The sequence below is a fragment of the Typopeltis vanoorti genome, chromosome 10, assembly GCF_054136105.1.
Source record: "Typopeltis vanoorti isolate ZY-2024b chromosome 10, IOZ_Tvanoo_1.0, whole genome shotgun sequence".
Taxonomy (NCBI): Eukaryota; Metazoa; Arthropoda; class Arachnida; order Uropygi; family Thelyphonidae; genus Typopeltis; species Typopeltis vanoorti.
In genome coordinates, this window is record NC_143558.1 from 18,008,402 (window position 1) to 18,028,430 (window position 20,029).

The 20,029-nt window shown below is 34.8% G+C and overlaps 1 protein-coding gene across 6 annotated transcripts in view; it reads right to left on the minus strand.

The window, feature by feature from the left end:
• LOC150102202 (ral GTPase-activating protein subunit alpha-1) overlaps window positions 1–20,029 on the minus strand; it is an 800,562-nt gene that overhangs the window by 147,352 nt on the left and 633,181 nt on the right. For all 6 annotated transcript variants that reach the window (XM_090398990.1, XM_090398987.1, XM_090398991.1 and 3 more), the window contains one exon: window positions 1,418–1,525. In XM_090398990.1, coding sequence (XP_090255116.1) covers window positions 1,418–1,525 — 108 coding nt within the window. The remainder of the gene's footprint in view (window positions 1–1,417; window positions 1,526–20,029) is intronic.

Here is a 20,029-nt window from a genome sequence, read left to right on the forward strand (position 1 = left end):
AGAGAAACCACATCAAAGGAAACCAAAATTTTGCTGTCTAGCAAACAAAGATCTTTAATTTTCTCTTTGAAGTCAATACTGTTTTTGATAAGACCTGGTTTGGCCAGCATGGTTTCAAAGAAGATTTGGAGTTTTCTTTTTTCTTCCTAAATTCTCATGTGTTTGTGGGTGTAATACTAGAAATGACAATGTTCATCTATACCATCAGGTGAAACTTTTGCTCATCATATTAATGTATATTTTAAACATACATAAACTATGCTCAAATAACTACTGTATATGTTGGTGTATAAGACAATATTTGAAGTTAAGAAAAAAAAAATTTATGAAACATGGGATTGTTTCATCAATCTTATACTCCAGATGTAAAATATGAACCTTTGAATTCAGAGATGGAAAACAACATTAAGTGCTCGTCTATCTCCTAGAATAATGTATACTGAGTAGTGGTGTCTTCTAAATGTACTGTTTTCTAATAAGATTTTGCTTTTATATTATGTTAATTAGAATATTCAAATACTGATATATTAGCTTAGTATATTAATATATTTTATATATAAATATTTGATATTTAAGAAATGTATTTATTTATTAGGGTAAGAATGAATTTTTATTATTATTATTACATGATATCTCCAGGGAGTCCAAAGACTCATTTTTATTTTATTTATTTTTTTAAATTTATACACTAATAAAATTACTGGCATAATGATCATGTGAATTACAATATGCAAAACTGATAATTGTCATAAACATGGTAACTGGTAAAAATGTGTAAGAACTGTCAACAGTAAGTGTAAAATTTGTGGTTGTCTTATATGGCAAATATTAGCACAAATATTATGAAAAGAAATTTTGGGATCATAATCTTATATGTTCAGTCACTTTGTGCAGCATATACAGTAATAATATTCAGATATACGTGTGGATTAATTTAATTTTCCTTTACCCTTACTTTTAAGGAAAGCTTCATAAAAAAAAACAACAACTTATTTTTTGATTAGAACTGGTTATTGTAATTATTTTTCCATTAAAAGAAAAAAATATATATAAAAAAATCATTTTCAATTGCAAAAGTAAATCAATCCTTGCCTTTACTTTTACAGCAGATCACTCTTTCATATACCATGTTTGTTCCCCATTTTGGACAATGCATCACTATAATCAGAAATGCTTCACCCACCCCATCCCACAATACTGAAAAAAAAATAATGGTTCATTCATTCCATTAGATGCTTCATAAAGAAGTAGCATTAAAAACAACCGGAAAAAGAATTAGAACAAATAACTTGAAATGAATAATTATTCTGCTAATTCGCTTACAAATAAATTTATCTTTTCATATAATGAACATTCTGTGACTATTAAAATAGTTTGTTAAAATAGTTTCATTATCTACTAAAGAATTTTCATTTACCGTTTTTCCCATGAAGTAAAACCTAATTGATCTAATAACAGCCTACAGTGCTGAAAAGATGAGAGAGGTTCACATGGACTAGGTGGATGAACAGATTTGGCTTCCATGCTAGAAAACAAAAAACAATAAGATAAACATCACACACACACACACACACACACACACACACACACACACACACACACACACACACACACACACACACACACACACAGAATTTTCCATATCCCCCCCCCCTTGCATGTTAAGCTAAATAGCCAGTCACAATCAAGTAACACGGCTTCCTTGAAACCTAATTAATGCTGACATGTAATTAATTTGATTCCTAATTAATGCGTTAATACACACACTATCTGCATAACATATGTAGACTCGCTGGTTTGCATGTTCAGAGAAAGGGAATGAAAATCAATTTCTGGGTGAAAAAACTACCACCTGCGTATGAGACTGGTTAACTTGCTTTCAATTTAAGTCCTGATAAAAGGTTCTTCACATCCTAGACTGAATTTGAACTGAGGTCTTTGCAATCAAAGAGCTTCATCGAAACTGACTGAGCTATGGATGTTCTCACTTACTGGGTTGTGCAAAAATAAAACTGCATTTGATGGAACAATAACCATTATAATTTCATTATTATTTTATAACATGATTATTAACTGATTTTTGTTCGATTTCTACTTACTGTACTATGTTCTGTTCATACATCACATACATATCATATTCTACATGCATGCACACGTGTGTGTGTGTGTGTTAACATGCACATATGATTAGCCAAGATTAGAGCTGCAAAAATAGGCTACATATTAACATTTTTTTAAATGCCATTATTAAAATTTCATTAATTGAAACTTTAAAAGTATTATAAAGAATATAAATTTAAACATATCTGAGAAATATCTTGCAAAGAACCTGCTTCTCACTCCCTTGCTTATACCCTCCTTATACATATTCCAGGGATGGCCTCTTGTTTTCTGCCTCATCTTCCACCATTTTATGAAAAACCTCTTCAATGTTAATTCCATAACAACCCCTTACCAACTTATACATTTCTATCATATCACCCCTCTTCCTCTTATCCATTAGACTCTGTAAATTAAATCTTCTCAACCTTTCCTCATATTCAACATTCCAGAGATCAAAAACTACCTTAGTCAATTGCCTCTGGACACTCTTTCCAACATCTCTTTGTTCTTTTGAAAACCGGGTGACTAAATCTGTGCACAGTAGTCCATATGCAGGCCTAATCAGGGCCTTATACAATGGAACCAGACTCTCCTTACTCATGTCCAGACTTCTTTGTGTTGATCTCACAATTTTGACAATGTGTTATCGAAATTTTAGATCTTCATCACTCCAAGACCTCTTATTTCCTCCACCTCCAACAATATATATATCCCCACCAAGCGTAAATTCTACATCCCATCTTTGTTTCTCAAAATTTAAAACCTTACATTTCACAACATTGAACTGGAATCCCCACTCCCATGCCCATTCACTGAATCTATTCAAGTCTTCTTGTAAGGCAACACCACCTGCTATACTCATAGCTTATCTCAACTTTGCATCATCTCCAAGCAACTGAATATCCCCATTCAAATCTTTGCCAATATCATTAACATACAGGTTCAATAGCAAGGGTCCTAAAACAAACAGCTGAGGAAAACCACTAGTGACTTTCCTCTTCCAGGATATTGCTTCCCCACATGTCATGCTACTTGTTGATACCTATCAGATAGTTAATCTCCAATTCAATGCACCAGTCCAATATTCAACCCCATCCACTCAAATTTGTCTATCAACTTATCATGTGGTAATCTATCAAAATCCTTTGTAAAATCTGAATATGCTACTCTGTATCCATCTTCTTTGTCCAATGCACCTGTCATCTTATTGTAATAAGTGAGAAGATTACTAAAGCATGACGCCTCTTTGGCAAATGCATGCTCTCCATCAAAGATAATAAACTGTTGTCAACCTAATTCTGGATCCTGGTTCTCACTAGTCATTCCAACACTTTAAGCACAACACCTAACACACAGATTGGCCTATAATTTGATGATTGAGTTCTGTCACCTCCCTTATGAAGTGGTAAGATCTTTCCTTCCTTTCACTCCTTTGTACTTAACCCAATGTAAGACTCAAATTAAAGAAATATGCCAAGACAGATATCAACACCCTGTTGTATTCCTTTAAAATATGTGGTGATACATCATCAAGTTGAACACCCTTATTAACATCAAGTTTACTCAATTCCTCATATAGGGTATGGCAAAAAAAAAAAAAAAAAACAGTATTGAACTTTGACACTCCCTTCATTAAACATGCTATGAGATATGCCATTCAACTGCATGTATATTAATAGAAGAGCACATTTTGATTCTACACCATTACATTTGTGTTGTCATCACAATGTCAACACAATTACTGTAGCAATTGTGTTGACATCGGAAGAAAGACTTTTATTGTTAAGCATTATTTTTATTCATATGGAGTTTGTAGAGCAAATAGTCCAACCCTACAACATGTTTGTGAGCAGTTTGTTTCTGTAAGCATGCCCTAAGCAATAGTGTTATCATTACCTTAATTGAGAGGTTTTGATGTAGTGGGAGTGTTCTGCTGCAATCCCTTTACATTCTCTTGATCTCACATAATTTGATGTCTTTGTTTGGGGGTATGTTGAAGGAATGGGTATTCCACCATAACCCACCTTCAAACCTTGATGAACTAAGGGATAAAATTACACAATATGTCCAGTAGATGTCCCAACCCTTGTTCTCCAAGATGATAGAACCTTCAAATGCATGATGAAACCTTTCTTGAAAGACAAGGTGCCCATTTTGAGCATGTAATCTACCGTTGTTAATGCTTCATTTGACCAAGATTCTACAGATAGTTGTGGATGTACATATCATCATGTGTAAAAATATATTTATTTGTTAATAAATCTGTTTACTCTATAACATACATCATTGTAGTTATTCAGTACTGTTTTTTTGTGCCATATTGCACCTGTTGCTCACTCACACTCAGTGAGTGAGCAACAGGTACAATATCGACTGCTCTCAAACTCTCCATGATGTCACATTCACAAGGATGAAAGACCTTTATGAACTGCTCATTAAATATTTCAACTATATCTTCTGCAGCAGTTGTCCAATTCAATCAATGTCATTCTACCATTATCGTTCTTTCTTTTTTTTTTTTTTGCTGGCTATGTATCAAAAGAAGTTCCAAGAGTTTCTTTTCTTTTATTTATTTTTTTGGGTTCATTAGCTAACTGCTAGTCATACGGCACTTTTGCTACCCTCACCAACTGAGACACCATCATTGTCTCTTCTTTGCCTTATGAAATTGATTATTGCCACTCATCTCATGTTGCCTTCAAAACTTTCTTTCTCTATATTCATGCATAATCTCTTCATTCCTCCATTTCAAATTTACTTTATTTAACCTTCTGAACCTTGGAATACATTTAGACATTGCTTCTATTAGATAGTTCTTAGGTACTGTTCTCCTTTCCACCCAACTGCACATTCCATGCTACTGCTGCAAGCTGTCTTTTGAGCTTCTAATCACCAGACTGGTAGTTGCACATATACCCTTTTCTCATGGAAGTCCGTACACAGCCAGCAGAATTGTTTTGAACCAGGCAGAAAATTAAGAACTATTCTTTCAAGTATGGAATCTTATGTTTGAAAGTTGCTCCATAACTGTATTCTTAGTCAGTTTGTAAAACATAAGCATTAAAGCAAAGAACCTAAAAAGGCTTTGTTTTAGTATGATAAAGAACTAATAAATTATTATTATTATTAAGAGAGACCTCCAGGGATTGAGGGACTCATCAAGGGAGGCCACATACTACACACACCAGCTATCATACTTGTTCTTGAATTCATTCACACTGCTTGCACACACGACATCCAATGTCAATTCATTCCAATCATGCACCACTCTATGAGAGAAAAAATCTAGATCTCACCCCATTCCTAGCAGCATTCATTAAAAGAAAGAAATATCTCATACTGCTTTAAAGCCAAAATACATTTGTCTTTTAAACTTAAAGTTTTAAAAGAGAAAGTTTAGAATAATACAACTTGTCATGAGCCATGAGAGTTTTTTCAGCAATGTGTTACTTAAGACACTCTACGCAGCCCAGGAGTCAGTATTTGCCCTTAAAAATGTATTAGTGTTTTATTAAGGTTTCATTGGCCTGACAGTCATTTTCGTTTTGAACTATAATTCTCATCAAAAATGCTAACCTAATCATTTAAAATGTAATCTATAAAATAAACTAGGTAAAAAAATTTAATCTTTTTTTTTTTTTCTTTCCCTGGATAATTTTTTTTAAAAGTATATATGACATTCCAATTTTAAACAAAATTCATTAAATATTCATTATACTTAGCAGATCAATAATAATTATCAAATAATTATTGCAAACAAACTTGGCTTCTTAGTAACCTACTTACTACTTATGACAGAGCAATAATCTGTACTGTCTACTAAGGAGGAACACATTGTGCATATGTGTACAAGCTGGCCAGAAGAGCATATTGTGTTTCATCCTGGTCAGTTTGCCAAGATGAAAAACCCAAGTTCCCAAGAAGGGGAACTCTGCCACCTCTATATGATCAGCTAATTTGCCTTCACTTAAAAAGCCTCTGATGAAGGTTCTTTGCATCCTAGACAGGATTCAAACCCAAAAGGTCTTTCAAATTCCAACTGAGCTAAGGAGGCTTTCTCTCTTTTCCTTTAGTTTCCTGCTTGGAAGGATGAAAAATTCTAACTCACCTCCACTTGAAAAGTCCTGATAAAAGTTCTATGCATCTGAGACAGGATTCGAACCCAGGTCTTTCTAACAGAAGGGAGTCATTGATTCTGAACTGGACTCACTCTCTCTCTATATATATGCACATATATATTTTAATGGTAATTCTATTCATGAAAGGTTTACTTTGCTATACTGATGATGGTGTAAGATAATTGAACCAAAATTATTTAATTATAGTTAATTAAATATCTTTCTACTGTGTTCATGTGTATTTTAAGTTTATTTTCTTTGGTGTTCGACCAATATATCTAATTAATTGTTATATTTTCTCTTAGTGTTTATATCATGAAGCACTGTTATGAATCTACAGTACATTTATAGTAGTATGTTATTACTGTGGATGGGTGAAGAAGGAAAAGTGATCCAAAAAGACAGAATAGAAGGAATGAATGAAGATGAAGAAAAACTGGTTCTGTAAGTTTGGAGTTGAAATGTAAAGGCATGTTGAATAGCTGCTGCACATAATTTAACCAATTTAGAAGAGACCTGGGTAATTATTGATGCTGATTTTGATGAATAACATTCATAGAAATATTTAAGAAAATCCAAACAATAGAAACCAAACGATTGTGTGAGAGAAAGTGGAGTGGATTAGTGAGAAACAGGTCATTAATTAACCTTGCTCTCTTTCTCACTAAGTATTCTTCAGGAGATTTTAGGGGTGCTAACCCAAATATATAAACAGTATTCAATGGTTGGATGAATTTGTGATTTGTATAGAGTTAATAGCTGAAGAAACTCTGTTTCACTCAAGAAACACCTTGAGTGAAAGAGAAGACCCAATTTTTTGGATGTTGAAGAAGTGATATCTGTAATATGTTTATGCTAAGAAAGATTTCAGGTTAGAGTAATCCCAAAAACAAAAACTTCGTCTTGTCTAGAGATCTGGGTAGTGTCAAACATAAGAATGGAAGAAAAGATTTTTTTTTTCTTGCAAGAAATAAAACAAGTATTACTAGCTTTGAAATTAATAATATTATCGCAACTTTATTATTAGAGATCCATTTAAGATCACAAAGTTCACATAGTTATTCAGTTACTCTGTTTGGATTTTCTATAAATATTTACAAGGCCATTCTTTATTAGAATTCTGGAAGGTATGGTGATTTGCATAGTGCCAAGGTTGTAAAATATGAGAAAGATGTTGTTGCTTAACTGCTTATTGGGGATGAGTTATAATGATTATTACGTGCTATGTACATGGTCAAAATTATATAGTAAAATGAACAAACATTGTAAAGGTGAATATTGCTATCTATCTGTCAATGAACAAAAAGAAAATTCTAAAATTCTTATAAATCTCATACAGTTTGTATAAAATTAATTTAAAATATAACTTTAAATAGCTAAATAAATTAGTATCCTGTAGAAAGTTAAAAATATTAGTTACATCTGCTGAGTCTGATGAGATATCCCTGAATGTATTATACGCGTCTCAGCATTCCAGAGGGATAGAGAGAATGTTTGATGATCCACTTACATGAAGGTGGTACAAAGACTGATATGTCGATAGAGCCATCAGTAATGCTGGACAGGCAGTGAAGATTTTGGAAAAGTTGATAACAGCTTGCATAATAAATGAAATGATAACAGCTTGTTTAGTTAGACAAGTAGGATGAATAAACAATAACACTTTTGGACTTTGCTAATACTTTTGACAGGTCAACAGCATTGGATGGCCATTATTACATAAGCTGAAGGATATGAACTATTAGCTTGGTTAAGGGGATGGCTGAGTTACAGATAAGCACCTCCATAATGCAATGGAAGAACAATGGAATGTTGCAACCTTTGATTGGAAATAACGAGTTCGATTCTCACCATGATAAGAGGAATCTTTATATCGGCTTTTTCAGCTGAAAGTGAGTTAGCTGATCTCATATGGAAGTAGCAGCATTTTTCTCCCTGAAACTCAAGTTTTTCATCCAGCATACAAACAAATTAATCAAGAGAACCCACACACACTTACAGACAATAATACTATTGGTGATGGCAGATAGTAGATGGTGTTGTGTGATGAAGGTAGTAGTGTTATTGTGTACTTGGAGGATTAAATGAGGGAGATGGATAGATGCGACTAGTGTGCCCTTCCACAATGAATACTTGGACTCCTTGAATGAATCACATAATAATATTGAAAAATGGTTTGCGAGGGGACATGAGTTGGCAAGATGAAAGGTGATCAGTGGTGTACCCCAGAGGGTACACCACTGATCACCTTTCATTAATGTAAATAATATTTACATTAATGTAAATATTATTCAATATTTACATTAATGATATTGGGAAGGATTTGATAGGAGACAGAGCTACTTGCCGATGATGTAAAATAGGTTAGGTGATCAGGCAGCAATTACAGAATGATTGGAATAGGCTAGAATTGTGGGCATGGAAAATGGTTTTCAGTTCAGTGTTAGTAAATGTAAAGTTACTCATGTTGATATCCAATGGCACATTATAAACATTAATAAACTGTACATAAATAAACATAAATGTAACATAAACTGATCCAAGTAGGAATTTTGGAGTTTTAATAAATAGGTATTGGAAATTCTGATCATATAACTACTACTTCTTCCTTTGCATATTAGGCCTAGTGACCTGTTATAGACATATCAGGCCTAACAGCCTGTTACGATTTGAACCAAAAATCCCACAGAATAGGTCGGTCAATTCTTATTCTTGGAATGTCCTATGTCTTTAGATGTATGTGTTCATGGGGCAGGTTTGCCTATTCTGGGGGGACCAAAAATCCGAGTTTCCAGGTGAAAAAATCCCCTACCTCCATATGAGACTGACTAACTCACCTTTCATTGAAAGAGACCAAATAAAAGTTCTTCTTCCCCCTCACGGATGTGAATCGAACCCAGGTTTTTCTGACCAAAGGGGCTTCGTCTATACTGAATGAGCTACAGAAGCTCTCTGATCATATAACAAAGGCTGCAAATATAACTCAGAGAGGATAACTGCAATGCTGAAACAAATATTTGACATGTAAAGCTAAGGAAGTCATTTTGGCTCTTTACAAAGTGACTTCCTTATCTATTTCCACATTTAGTTTCCTAACTTGACTAAAAACCAATAATGTAATTATTTTTGCTTTGTTGTCTATTTTCATAGTTTGTCTTTTTAAAAGATTTTCATTCCAAATTTTAGCATTAATTATTTAATTTAGCTGAAGAACTTGAAGCAGATTTATTTAAGAGGCCAATGCCATCTGCATATTGTGAGACATACAAAAATATTTTGGGAAAATTTGGAGAAAAGAGCAAAGCTAATAATAATAGCAAACATCTGTTGGATTTCTGCTCAGGACATGGACTGATTATTACTAACACCATGTTCCAACATAAAAATGTGCACAAATTTACATGGAGAGAAGAGGCTAGGAATAAGAAAGGTCTCATTGACTATGTTATTGTTGATAGTGATGTTTTCTCCCTGGTGCAGGACACCAGAGTGTACAGAGGATTTGAAATTGGAAGTGATCACTATTTAGTCTTGAGCAGGATAAAATTGAATTTCATATTGAAAAGAATAACATGTAAGAAAGTTTTAAAGCGAATAAAAGTTGAGCAGCTCTCAGATGTGAACTGTAGACTAAAATACACAAAGATTATTGAAGAAAAAATGAAGGAGTTTGAGAACAGGAATCAAACCTTGGAGATTCAGTGGCAAACTCTGAAGAAAACATTGATTGATTCTGCCAGAGAGACATGTGGTGAGGTTGTCTACAAGGATAAAAAAATCAGAACTCCCTGGTGGACACAAGAAGTTAAAGAGGCAGTGAAGGAAAAGAAGAAAGCATATCAAAAGTTCCTGTCAAATAAGTCAGCTTGTGCTCTTAGAGAATATAGAGACAAATGCAAGAATGCTAAACACTGTGTAAAACTAGCTAAACAAAAGTCATGGGAGGACTTTGGCAAGAATATAGAAAATAAATATGAAGAAGGTGGCAAAATATTCTGGAGGTTGTTGAAGAAGCTTAAGAATGGAGGAAAGAGTGCCGGAAAGGAATTAGAGATGATAAAGCTGACATGAAAACGGGAGAAAAAGATATCCTTGAAGTATGGAGTAATTACTTTGAAAAACTGCTAAATGAAACAAGCAGTGATGACAGCACAGTGGTAAAAAACACTGACCAGGCATGCAGGAAGGAATACATATCCATACTTGAAGTAGAAAAAGCCATCAAAGGCTTGAAATGTGGAAAGGCAGCAGGAGTAGATGATATTCGACCAGAAATGCTGAAGTATGGTGGTATAAGAGTCTTACAGTGGCTGCACTGCATAGTTCAGAAAGCCTGGACAGAGGGACGAATTCCCGATGATTGGAGTAGAGCTCTCATAGTACCCATATATAAAAAGGGAAATAATACTGCATGTGAGAATTACAGAGGTATTTCCCTACTGAGTGTTCCTGGCAAGATCTATGCAAGTATACTTGAGAAACGGTTGAGAAGAATTGTGGAAGAAAAGCTTGGTGAAGAACAAGCTGGATTCAGGCCAAACAGAGGCTGTCAGGATCAGATCTTCACTTTATGACAAATAGTCGAAAAAGCATGGGAATATAACAAAGATCTGTATTTAAGTTTTGTCGATTTGGAAAAGGCATATGATAAGGTGCCAAGAGAGAAGCTATTCAATACGCTGCAGTTATATGGTGTCAATGGGGCATTATATCAAGCAATACTTAGTCTTTATTTGAGTTGTGAGTCAGCAGTTAGAACTGAAGGAAGTACAGGAAGATGGTTTAATGTTAAATCTGGTGTGAGACAAGGATGTACATTATCCCCTCTGTTATTCATTATCTATATGGATCACATTATGAAGGAATGTGGTATTAAACCTGATATCAAAATTGGAGATGTTAATGTCAGCTCTTTGCTTTATGCGGATGATGTTATACTTTTAAATAAATCCGCTACAAGTCTGCAGGATTCCCTGACTAAATTGAATGACTGTTGTAATAGATATGGTATGAAGGTCAGCAATAAAAAGACAAAGACAATGAAAATAGGCAGAATCACTGAAAATGTCAACTGTGTTGTGAATGGAGAACCTGTGGAACAAGTAAAACATTTCAGCTACTTAGGCACAATTTTTAGTGAAGATGGTAAATTAAATACAGAAATAGACAACATAATCAGCAAAGCTGGTATGGTGGGAAGTCAATTGAATAAATTCATATGGAATAAGAGAGAAATTAGTCGGAACACTAAATTAGTTGTATACAAGACAGTGTTCAAACCAGTTTTAACTTATGGATCTGAGAGCTGGGTCAGAAGTAAAACACTTGACTAAAGACTAGAGACCGCAGTTATGAGAGTTCTGAGAAAGATTATAGGCGTGAACAGATGGCATCAATGGCAATATCATATTAAAAACAAGGATATTAGGAAAGAACCTGACATTGTCAGCATCCAGGAATGCATTAGCAGAGCTAATCTCAGGTGGTATGGTCACCTAAACAGAATGGGCGAGGAAAGATTAGCAAAACAAATGTTCTCTGCCAGGTTGGCAGCAAAACGACCCAGAGGAAGACCAAGATATAGGTGGATTGATACGGTACAAAGTGCCTTAGACGATAGAAATATAAGATCTGATAATGTTGGAGTCTTGACAAGTAACAGACTGATTTGGAGGAAAATTGTAGATAGGAAGTTAGTAATGATATAATTTTTTCATGTACTACTATCATATCCTGTACACCCCTTTTGGGTACATGGCAGGAATTTGATGATGATGATGCCATCTGCACAGACTAAAGAACTGAACTCTACCATCTGATGACTATACAACAGAATACTGAGCAACAAACTGCTCACCATAATTCACATGTACTTGTAAAATATTCTGTACAAGCTCATCATAATTAATTTTAGCAGATGCTAAAAATTGGGCATTAATATTATTCAAAGCCTTTTCCCTTTTTTTTTTTTGATACAGTAAGAATGTAATTTTTTTTTCCAACTGTCCTTCACAAGCAGTTTGTGAAGTGTAATTTAATCAGAAAATTAATTAGGCAACACAAACCTCAAACTAAAAAGTTAATCATCATTAGTGTAAGAATCATTACTGGGAAACAGGGCTAGCAAAGAACAGAGGAATTGCAGAAGAACATTGTTGATACTTATTACCAAGAGGGATAAAACAGGTGATATATTTCTAAATAGTAACTACATGATTTACACAGACAAGAGTGATTGAGAGAAAGGAAGTAGTAATTGTAATAATTCATGTTAATTACCAAACAAACCTGAATGGCAGCTCATTTTAAGCACAGCAATGTGGACAAATTACATAACAGGAAACAAGATAACGAGACTCATTCCTCTCACTGAAACTTGTTATAGATCCAGGAATGAGCTGTTATGTTTGTATACAAATGGTAGAAGTATAACAAACAAGGTAAATGAAAGGGTTGAATTAACTGAGTTTGTTGATCCAAAAATTGTTGGAATAAGTGACATGGTTAGATGAGGGTGACATTCTGACAGGAATAGAGATGGAAGGCATGATGTATTTCATGAAGATAGAAAGGGTAAATAGGGAGGGGGAATGCTATTGGTGATAGAAAAAAGAGTTATGTGTCCATACAAGGTAGAGATGCAAGAGGAAAATAGTAGCAGTGGTTTTGAGGCAGTATGATGTGAGATAGAGTTATGACAAATTCAGGAGACAACCTGTAGCTCTCTCATGGAATGAGCTATTGGATGGAAAGGAGATCAATGATGCTTCGGCACTACTCAGGAACTATCTGGCAGAGGCAATGACTGAATATATTCTAAAAGTCAGGTGGTTAAATAAGAGGTGAAAAATGAATGAATTCATGAGTACAAATAGCAGGTGAGAAAGATGATTCATGGTAAGTGTAGCAAAATGGCAAAGAGTCTCAGTTAGCTTATAACATTGAGAGGAAAAAAAAAACAAAAAAAAAACTGAGAGTTCTTTCAATATGTGGCCAAAAGAAGAAAAAATGATTATGAAAGGATGATGGTGATTGGTGAAAATGGCAGAATGATAACCACTGCAGTGATTACAGTTCAGATATTAAATGAACAATTCATAAAGGTATTTCATCAACATGAATGCAACATCATACAGAACTTGATGTGCACTGGGAAGGGAGAAGGCGCTGAGGAGAAGAGGAGAAAGTACATGGGGGAAATTGAGTAAACTTGATCTTAATAAGGATTAAAACCTAAGTTTAGATTGGCCAAGTTCCAAAGGAGTGGAAAAAGAATAAAACTGTTCCACTTCTCCAGGGTGGGAGATAAGATTAAGGCTGCAAATTATAGGCCAATCTGTGCATCTAGATCTTTTATTAAAATAGATTTGGAATAGGCACTTCTCATGAGTATGCTGATCACCTTTTCTTTACATTTCTTCCATGATGTTTTCTTTTATTGCTTTTTATCCCTACTCATCCACTTGTCCCCACTTTGTTTATCCTCCTGCTTTTTTAATAATTACTGGCTTTCTAGTTCAACTAAATTTTTTATTGAAAGAGAATTCTGCATGTTCAGCAACTTTATAATTATTATTATGTGACACTTCCAAGGAGTCCAAGGACTCATCGAGAGAGAGGGCACCTACTCTACAACTCTCCATCTTCACCACTCAATCCACCAACTACAGCAAATGGCATCATCTACACCAGGGCTGTCCAAAACATGGCCTGCGGTGTGATTTAGTGCAGTCTGCCTGTGGGTTTGGATTTTCACAAGCGAAAAAATAAAATAACAATTTGAATCGAATGCATATTAGATATTTTAATTCTATCACAAATCATGTTTTTCAAATATTAGATGTGTCAAAGAAGCGTTCTTACACCATTTTGTTCCAACAAGCATGCTCCGGGTGCTTACAGGGAACGTGAGTATGAAGTTAGTGTTGTTCATTTGTTCAGCTATCGAGGTTGTGTTGCTGCTGCTCACCAAATTACTAGATACACATTGTGATTTATTTCTGTGTTATCTTTAGTAATCTACTTCTACTTAATAAATTTTATTACAACTTATCAGCAAACAACCATGCCTAACAAGAAAAGAAAAATTGAAGATGAAAATCAAGTGTATCAAAGCCGATGGGAATTAGACTATTTGATTACAAATAACAAGAATAAAATTCAATGTCTTGTTTGAATGCAAATTTTGTCAGCGTCTAAAGAGTATAATGTGAAACGACACTACACTACATTACACAATAAAACATTTGAGATGTATATTGGAGAATCAAGAAGCACCATTATTGCAGAATATAACAAGAATTTGATGCACCAAATGAGTTATTTTGCAAAACACAGCACTAAACAAAGTTCAAGCCTTGCCGCTTTGTACAAAGTAGCATTGGAGTTAGCAAAAGCAAAAAAGCTTTTTAGTGATGGTGAGTTTGCGAAGAAAAGTGCAATTGAAATGGCAAAACAATTTAATGAGCTGAAATTAGTTGAGGGCATTATTTCAAACTGTCAAGAGACACATACAACACATAGATCAATATGTATCAAAAAAGATGTCTGATTTAAAATCACACAGCTTTTTGTGAAAATGTTAGCAAAATGTGAGTACTTTTCATTGTGTGTGGATGAAAGCACTGATCAAGCAGACATAAGTCAACTTTTAATTTTTTTTGAACTATTCAAGAGGACTTTACTATTAATGAAGAACTCCTCAGTCTTATATCTTTACATGGGGATACTAAAGGTACTGATATTTTCGAAGCAGCTCAAAAATTCACAGTAATTAAATTTTAATAAAATTTCATCTTAGATTTTTAGATCAGATATTTCATCTTAAGTATCTTAAGACATCATCAGAACAGTTATTACAAACAATGCTAGGAATTACATTCAAGGGAACAGTTAGTGCACATGCTTACATTGGAATCCCTCTATGCATATAGTAGCGTGTTTGAGGACTAAAATATTCGGCTGTAAATTAAAATTAATTAAAATATATCTGCTAAATTTATTTTAGATAGTTTAGGATAATAATTTCCCAGACCTTTGGGATAATGAGACGGTTAAGACTGGGTCTGTGATGTAAGGCTTTAGCACCTTTCTTTATATAAATGCTCATGTTTATATAAGGATCTAAGTAGCAGCTTGGTGTTTTACCTTTGGATCCTATGGTTAGGGTTTTCAACTCCATGTTGAGTGATGTCAGATTTGTGTGGTTTGATCAGATGGATGTGGTCTTGGTGTTCAGTGATGCATTTACTTATAGATCTTCCAGTATGTCCATAGGTGAGAGTGCTGTTTGTAGAAGGTAGCAAATTGTGGATCTAGTTGGTTGAATCACAGGTAGCAGTGAGTTTGTATTTCTTCATAATTTTTGACAGACATTCAGGGAAGCCTTTGTTATACAGTATAGAAGTTCTACAGGCTTCTTCTTGTCTGGGTTAATGTGTTAGGGAAGTGGCTGATGATTTCTTGAGTTGTTTTTAGGTTGTATCCATTTAATAAGGCTGTATCTTTAATTATTTCCAATTCTTGTTTTAAAGACTCTTCAGAGGAACAAAATTTGTGTGCTCTGGATACCAGAGATTTTATGATGCCATATTTTTGAGATGGATGATGAGCAGATGAATTGTGGATGTAACGACCTGAAAAAGTTGGTTTTCGATAGACAGAAGTGGAGATGGAATCATCTTGTTTTCATTAGATATGTATATCAAGAAAGGAAATACCTTGTAATGATTCTTTTTCTAATGTGAATTTGATACAAGGATGAAGATTGTTGATCTCATCTAGAAATGGTAGATTTCTTTGCAGCTGGAGTCAGAATGACTCCAGCTGCAAAGATGTCAACATCATATCGAAGCTATATTTTTTGTTTTGGTTCAAGAGCGAAAATTCTATCTTCTAAGTCGTCCAGAAAAAGGTTGGCTAAGTTTGGTGATAACGGAGAGCCCATTACTGCTTATTCCTCTTGTTTATAAATTTTGTCTTTCCATGTGAAGAATCCAGATGTGATAGCAAATTTGAATACTTCCACAATATCGGATGGAAATTTTTGAGTTAACCACTCTGTTGTCTCCTTGTGAGGAATATTAGTGAAGAGAGAGAGAGACAACGGTGAAGCTTATTAGCATGTCTGTTTCTGACAGTTGGATGTCTTTTATTTTTGTGTAAAATTCTGTGGAATTTTTAATTGATGAAGCTGAGTTGCCTATGAGAAGACGAAGAAGGCTAGACAAAAATCTTGAAATTTTACAAGTATTATATTATCTACATATTATTAAAATTTAATTACTGTGGTATATGTGTGAATTCTTAGTTATGAATACTCTACAAGTTTCACTATATAATAGGAATTTTCGAAGCAGTTCAAAACTCTGTTATGAACTATGGTGGATTTGATAAATGTTTCTACATCGTAACACATGGGACCAAAGTTATGACAGGGACTGGAAGCAGCTTTTGTAGACTATTGAAACAAAATAATTTTAACTGCCTTACAATGCATTGCATAATTCACCAAGAAGCACTCTGTGGAAAACATCTACGTCAAATCAATGCAGGGGTGCTCGAGGGTCAAAGATGTATAACTGAGAGGAGACCTCCACATAGCCTTTAAAGGAATGGGAAGAACACCAACAAGGGCTTCTGACCTAATGTCCAATCCTCACCTTCTCGTGGTGCACCCTGTTGGATATCTAACTGGACACTGAACAAACGGGAACGGGCTGGCAATTTGGGATTTAGCCAACCAAATTGTATTCTTATTGGCTTAAACCAAAATACAAAATGATGGTACAATACGACAAAATTTCGTGCCTGCTGGGGTGTTGCCCGGTTAAACAAGGCCTCCGTTGTTTTCGCCAAGGAACCAGGGCAAACAGCAAAATGTCAGCTACTGGAACAAATATGAAAACACACCCCAACTCAACATCACCAGAGTTAAAGATCAGTACTATCAACATAAGAAGCCCGAATGGCAAAGAAATGCAGCTAGCTGAGGAATCAGATAAGTACCAGATCGACATAATAGGGGTGACTGAAACAAAAAAGACAAAAACTGGTGAGATCTTTCTGAGCAATAAATACAAAGTGCTATATTCAGGCAATGAAAATCAAGGAAAAGAAGGAGTAGCCATAGTATCCAACACAAAATATGAGGCTAATCTTCTTGAATGGCAAGCAGTCTCAAGGAGAATGATGTGGGCAAATATCAGAATGTAGATCTGGACAATGAGACTTATTCGTGCCTATGGTTCCACATAAGGTTCTACTAAGGTAGAAGTGGAGGAATTTTTTGAGGCTTTAGAGAAAGCAGCTGACATAATGAAAAAGGAAAAGTTGGTCCTTGTTGGGAATCTAAATAGCAGAGTAGGAAATGATTGTCAGACATACAAAATATTTTGGGAAAATTTGGAGAAAAGAGCAAAGCTAATAATAATGGCAAATACCTGTTGGTTTACTGCTCAGGACATGGACTGAGCAGAAATTATGTTGGAAAATGTTGTTATTACTAACACCATGTTCCAACATAAAAATGTGCACAAATTCACATGAAGAGAAGAGGCGAGGAATAATAGAAGTCTCATTGACTATGTTATTGTTGATAGTGATATTTTCTCCCTGGTGCAGGACAGCAGAGTGTACAGAGGATTTGAAACTGGAAGTGATCACTATTTAGTCTTGAGCAGGATAAAATTGAATTTAATATTGAAAAGAATAATATGTAAGAAAGTTTTAAAGCAAATAAAAGTTGGGCAGCTCTCAGATGTGAACTGAAGACTAAAATACACAAATATTATTGAAAAAAAAAATGAAAGAGTGTGAGAACAGGAACAAACCTTGGAGATTCAGTGGAAAGCCTTGAAGAAAACCCTGATTGATTTAGCCAGAGAGGCATGTGGTGGGGTTGTCTGCAAGGATAAAAAATCAGAACTCCATGGTGGATACAGGAAGTTAAAGAGGCAGTGAAAGAAAAGAAGAAAGCATATCAAAAGTTCCTGGCAAATAAGTCAGCTTGTGCTGTTAGAGAATACAGAGACAAATGCAAGAAAGCTAAACACTGTGTAAAACTGGCTAAACAAAAGTCATGGGAGGACTTTAGCAAGAACATAGAAAATAAATATCAAGAAGGTGGCAAAATATTCTGGAGGTTGTTGAAGAAACTCAGAAATGGAGCAAAGAGTGCTGTAAAAGGAATTATAGATGATAAAAGCGACATGAAAATTGGAGATAAAGATATCCTTGAAGTATGGAGTAATTACTTTGAAAAACTGTTAAATGAAACAAGCAGTGATGACAGCACAGTGGTAAAAAACACTGACCAGGCATGCAGTCAGGAATATATATCCATATTTGAAGCAGAAAAAGCAATCAAAAGCTTGAAATGTGGAAGGGCAGCAGGAGTAGATGATATTCGACCAGAAATGCTCAAGTATGGAGGTATAAAAGTCGTACAGTGGCTGCACTACATAGTTCAGAAGGCCTGGACAGAGGGACGAATTCCAGATGATTGGAGTAGAACTCTCATTGTATAAAAAGAGAAATAAAACTGAATTTGAGAATTACAGAGGTGGTTCCCTAATGAGTGTTCCTGGTAAGATATATGCAAGTATACTTGGGAAACGGTTGAGGAGGATTGTGGAAGAAAAGCTTGGTGAAGAACAAGCTGGATTCAGGCCAAATAGAGGCTGCCAGGATCAGATTTTCACTTTACGACAAACAGTTGAGAAATCACTGGAATATAACAAAGATCTGTATTTAAGTTTTGTCGATCTGGAAAAGGCATATGACAAGGTTCCAAGAATATAATGTTACCTGTAGATTTCAGTTATATTAAACTAAAATCTTTATTCATACATAGTAGTTGTCTCCATAATTTTCAAAAATGTATTCGGATCACTGCGTAAGACTAAAAGAAAGGATTCAGATCATCCATGGAAATGATACCCACAAGTGATGCAATCGGTACAGTAAGTTAAAGATACGTATTTCCCTCTTGATGAATCGGCTGGCCGTTTTAAAGAGATGCAGAGATAATAATCTTATTCCTATTTGTATCAAGCTGAAAAAGAAATTTACGTCTGCTAAAGCACTCCGTATATATGACCGCACAGAAAAAGCAATGCTTAGAGAACAAATCCAAACAGCCCGCCAAAACCTAGCAATAACTCAAAGCCTGGTTTCAAAATTGCAATCTGAACTATCGGGCTGTATAAATCCAGACATTCTACAAATACTTGAAACAATTACTGACAATTCGGCCAAATATACCCTGGAAAAGAATAAAGAAAAATTCAAGACCAAATTTCACAGTTTGAAACAACGGCGAAATATGGCGGCCAATCACAGAAATCCAACCAATCAGGAGACCTCCTTCCCGGCAAACACCAGACACGGGAGACACGGAGCAACCAACCACCTGCAAGCAAGAACCATGTGATCAACCTATCAAGACACACTTTAAACAGAGGCAAACTTACGCTACTGGATAAAGGACTTAACTACGCAATAGCACCTAAAAAGATAAACAAACTGAATTTTATCTACCACACAGAAAGAGGCATCAGGTCCCTACCTAACAATATAGCTGATAAAATACGATAAGAAACTAGTAATGTCCTGAACAATAAGAAAACCATACAGAACAATCTCACAAAAATGGAACTAGCAGCAATTAAGTCATTAAAAGCCAACCAAGACATAATAATAATGAAATCGGATAAAGGCAATGTCACTGTCGTCCTTGACAGGTCAACATACATACTTCAGATGAACCAACTAGTAGCTGATAACAACATACAAGCTAGTAAACTATA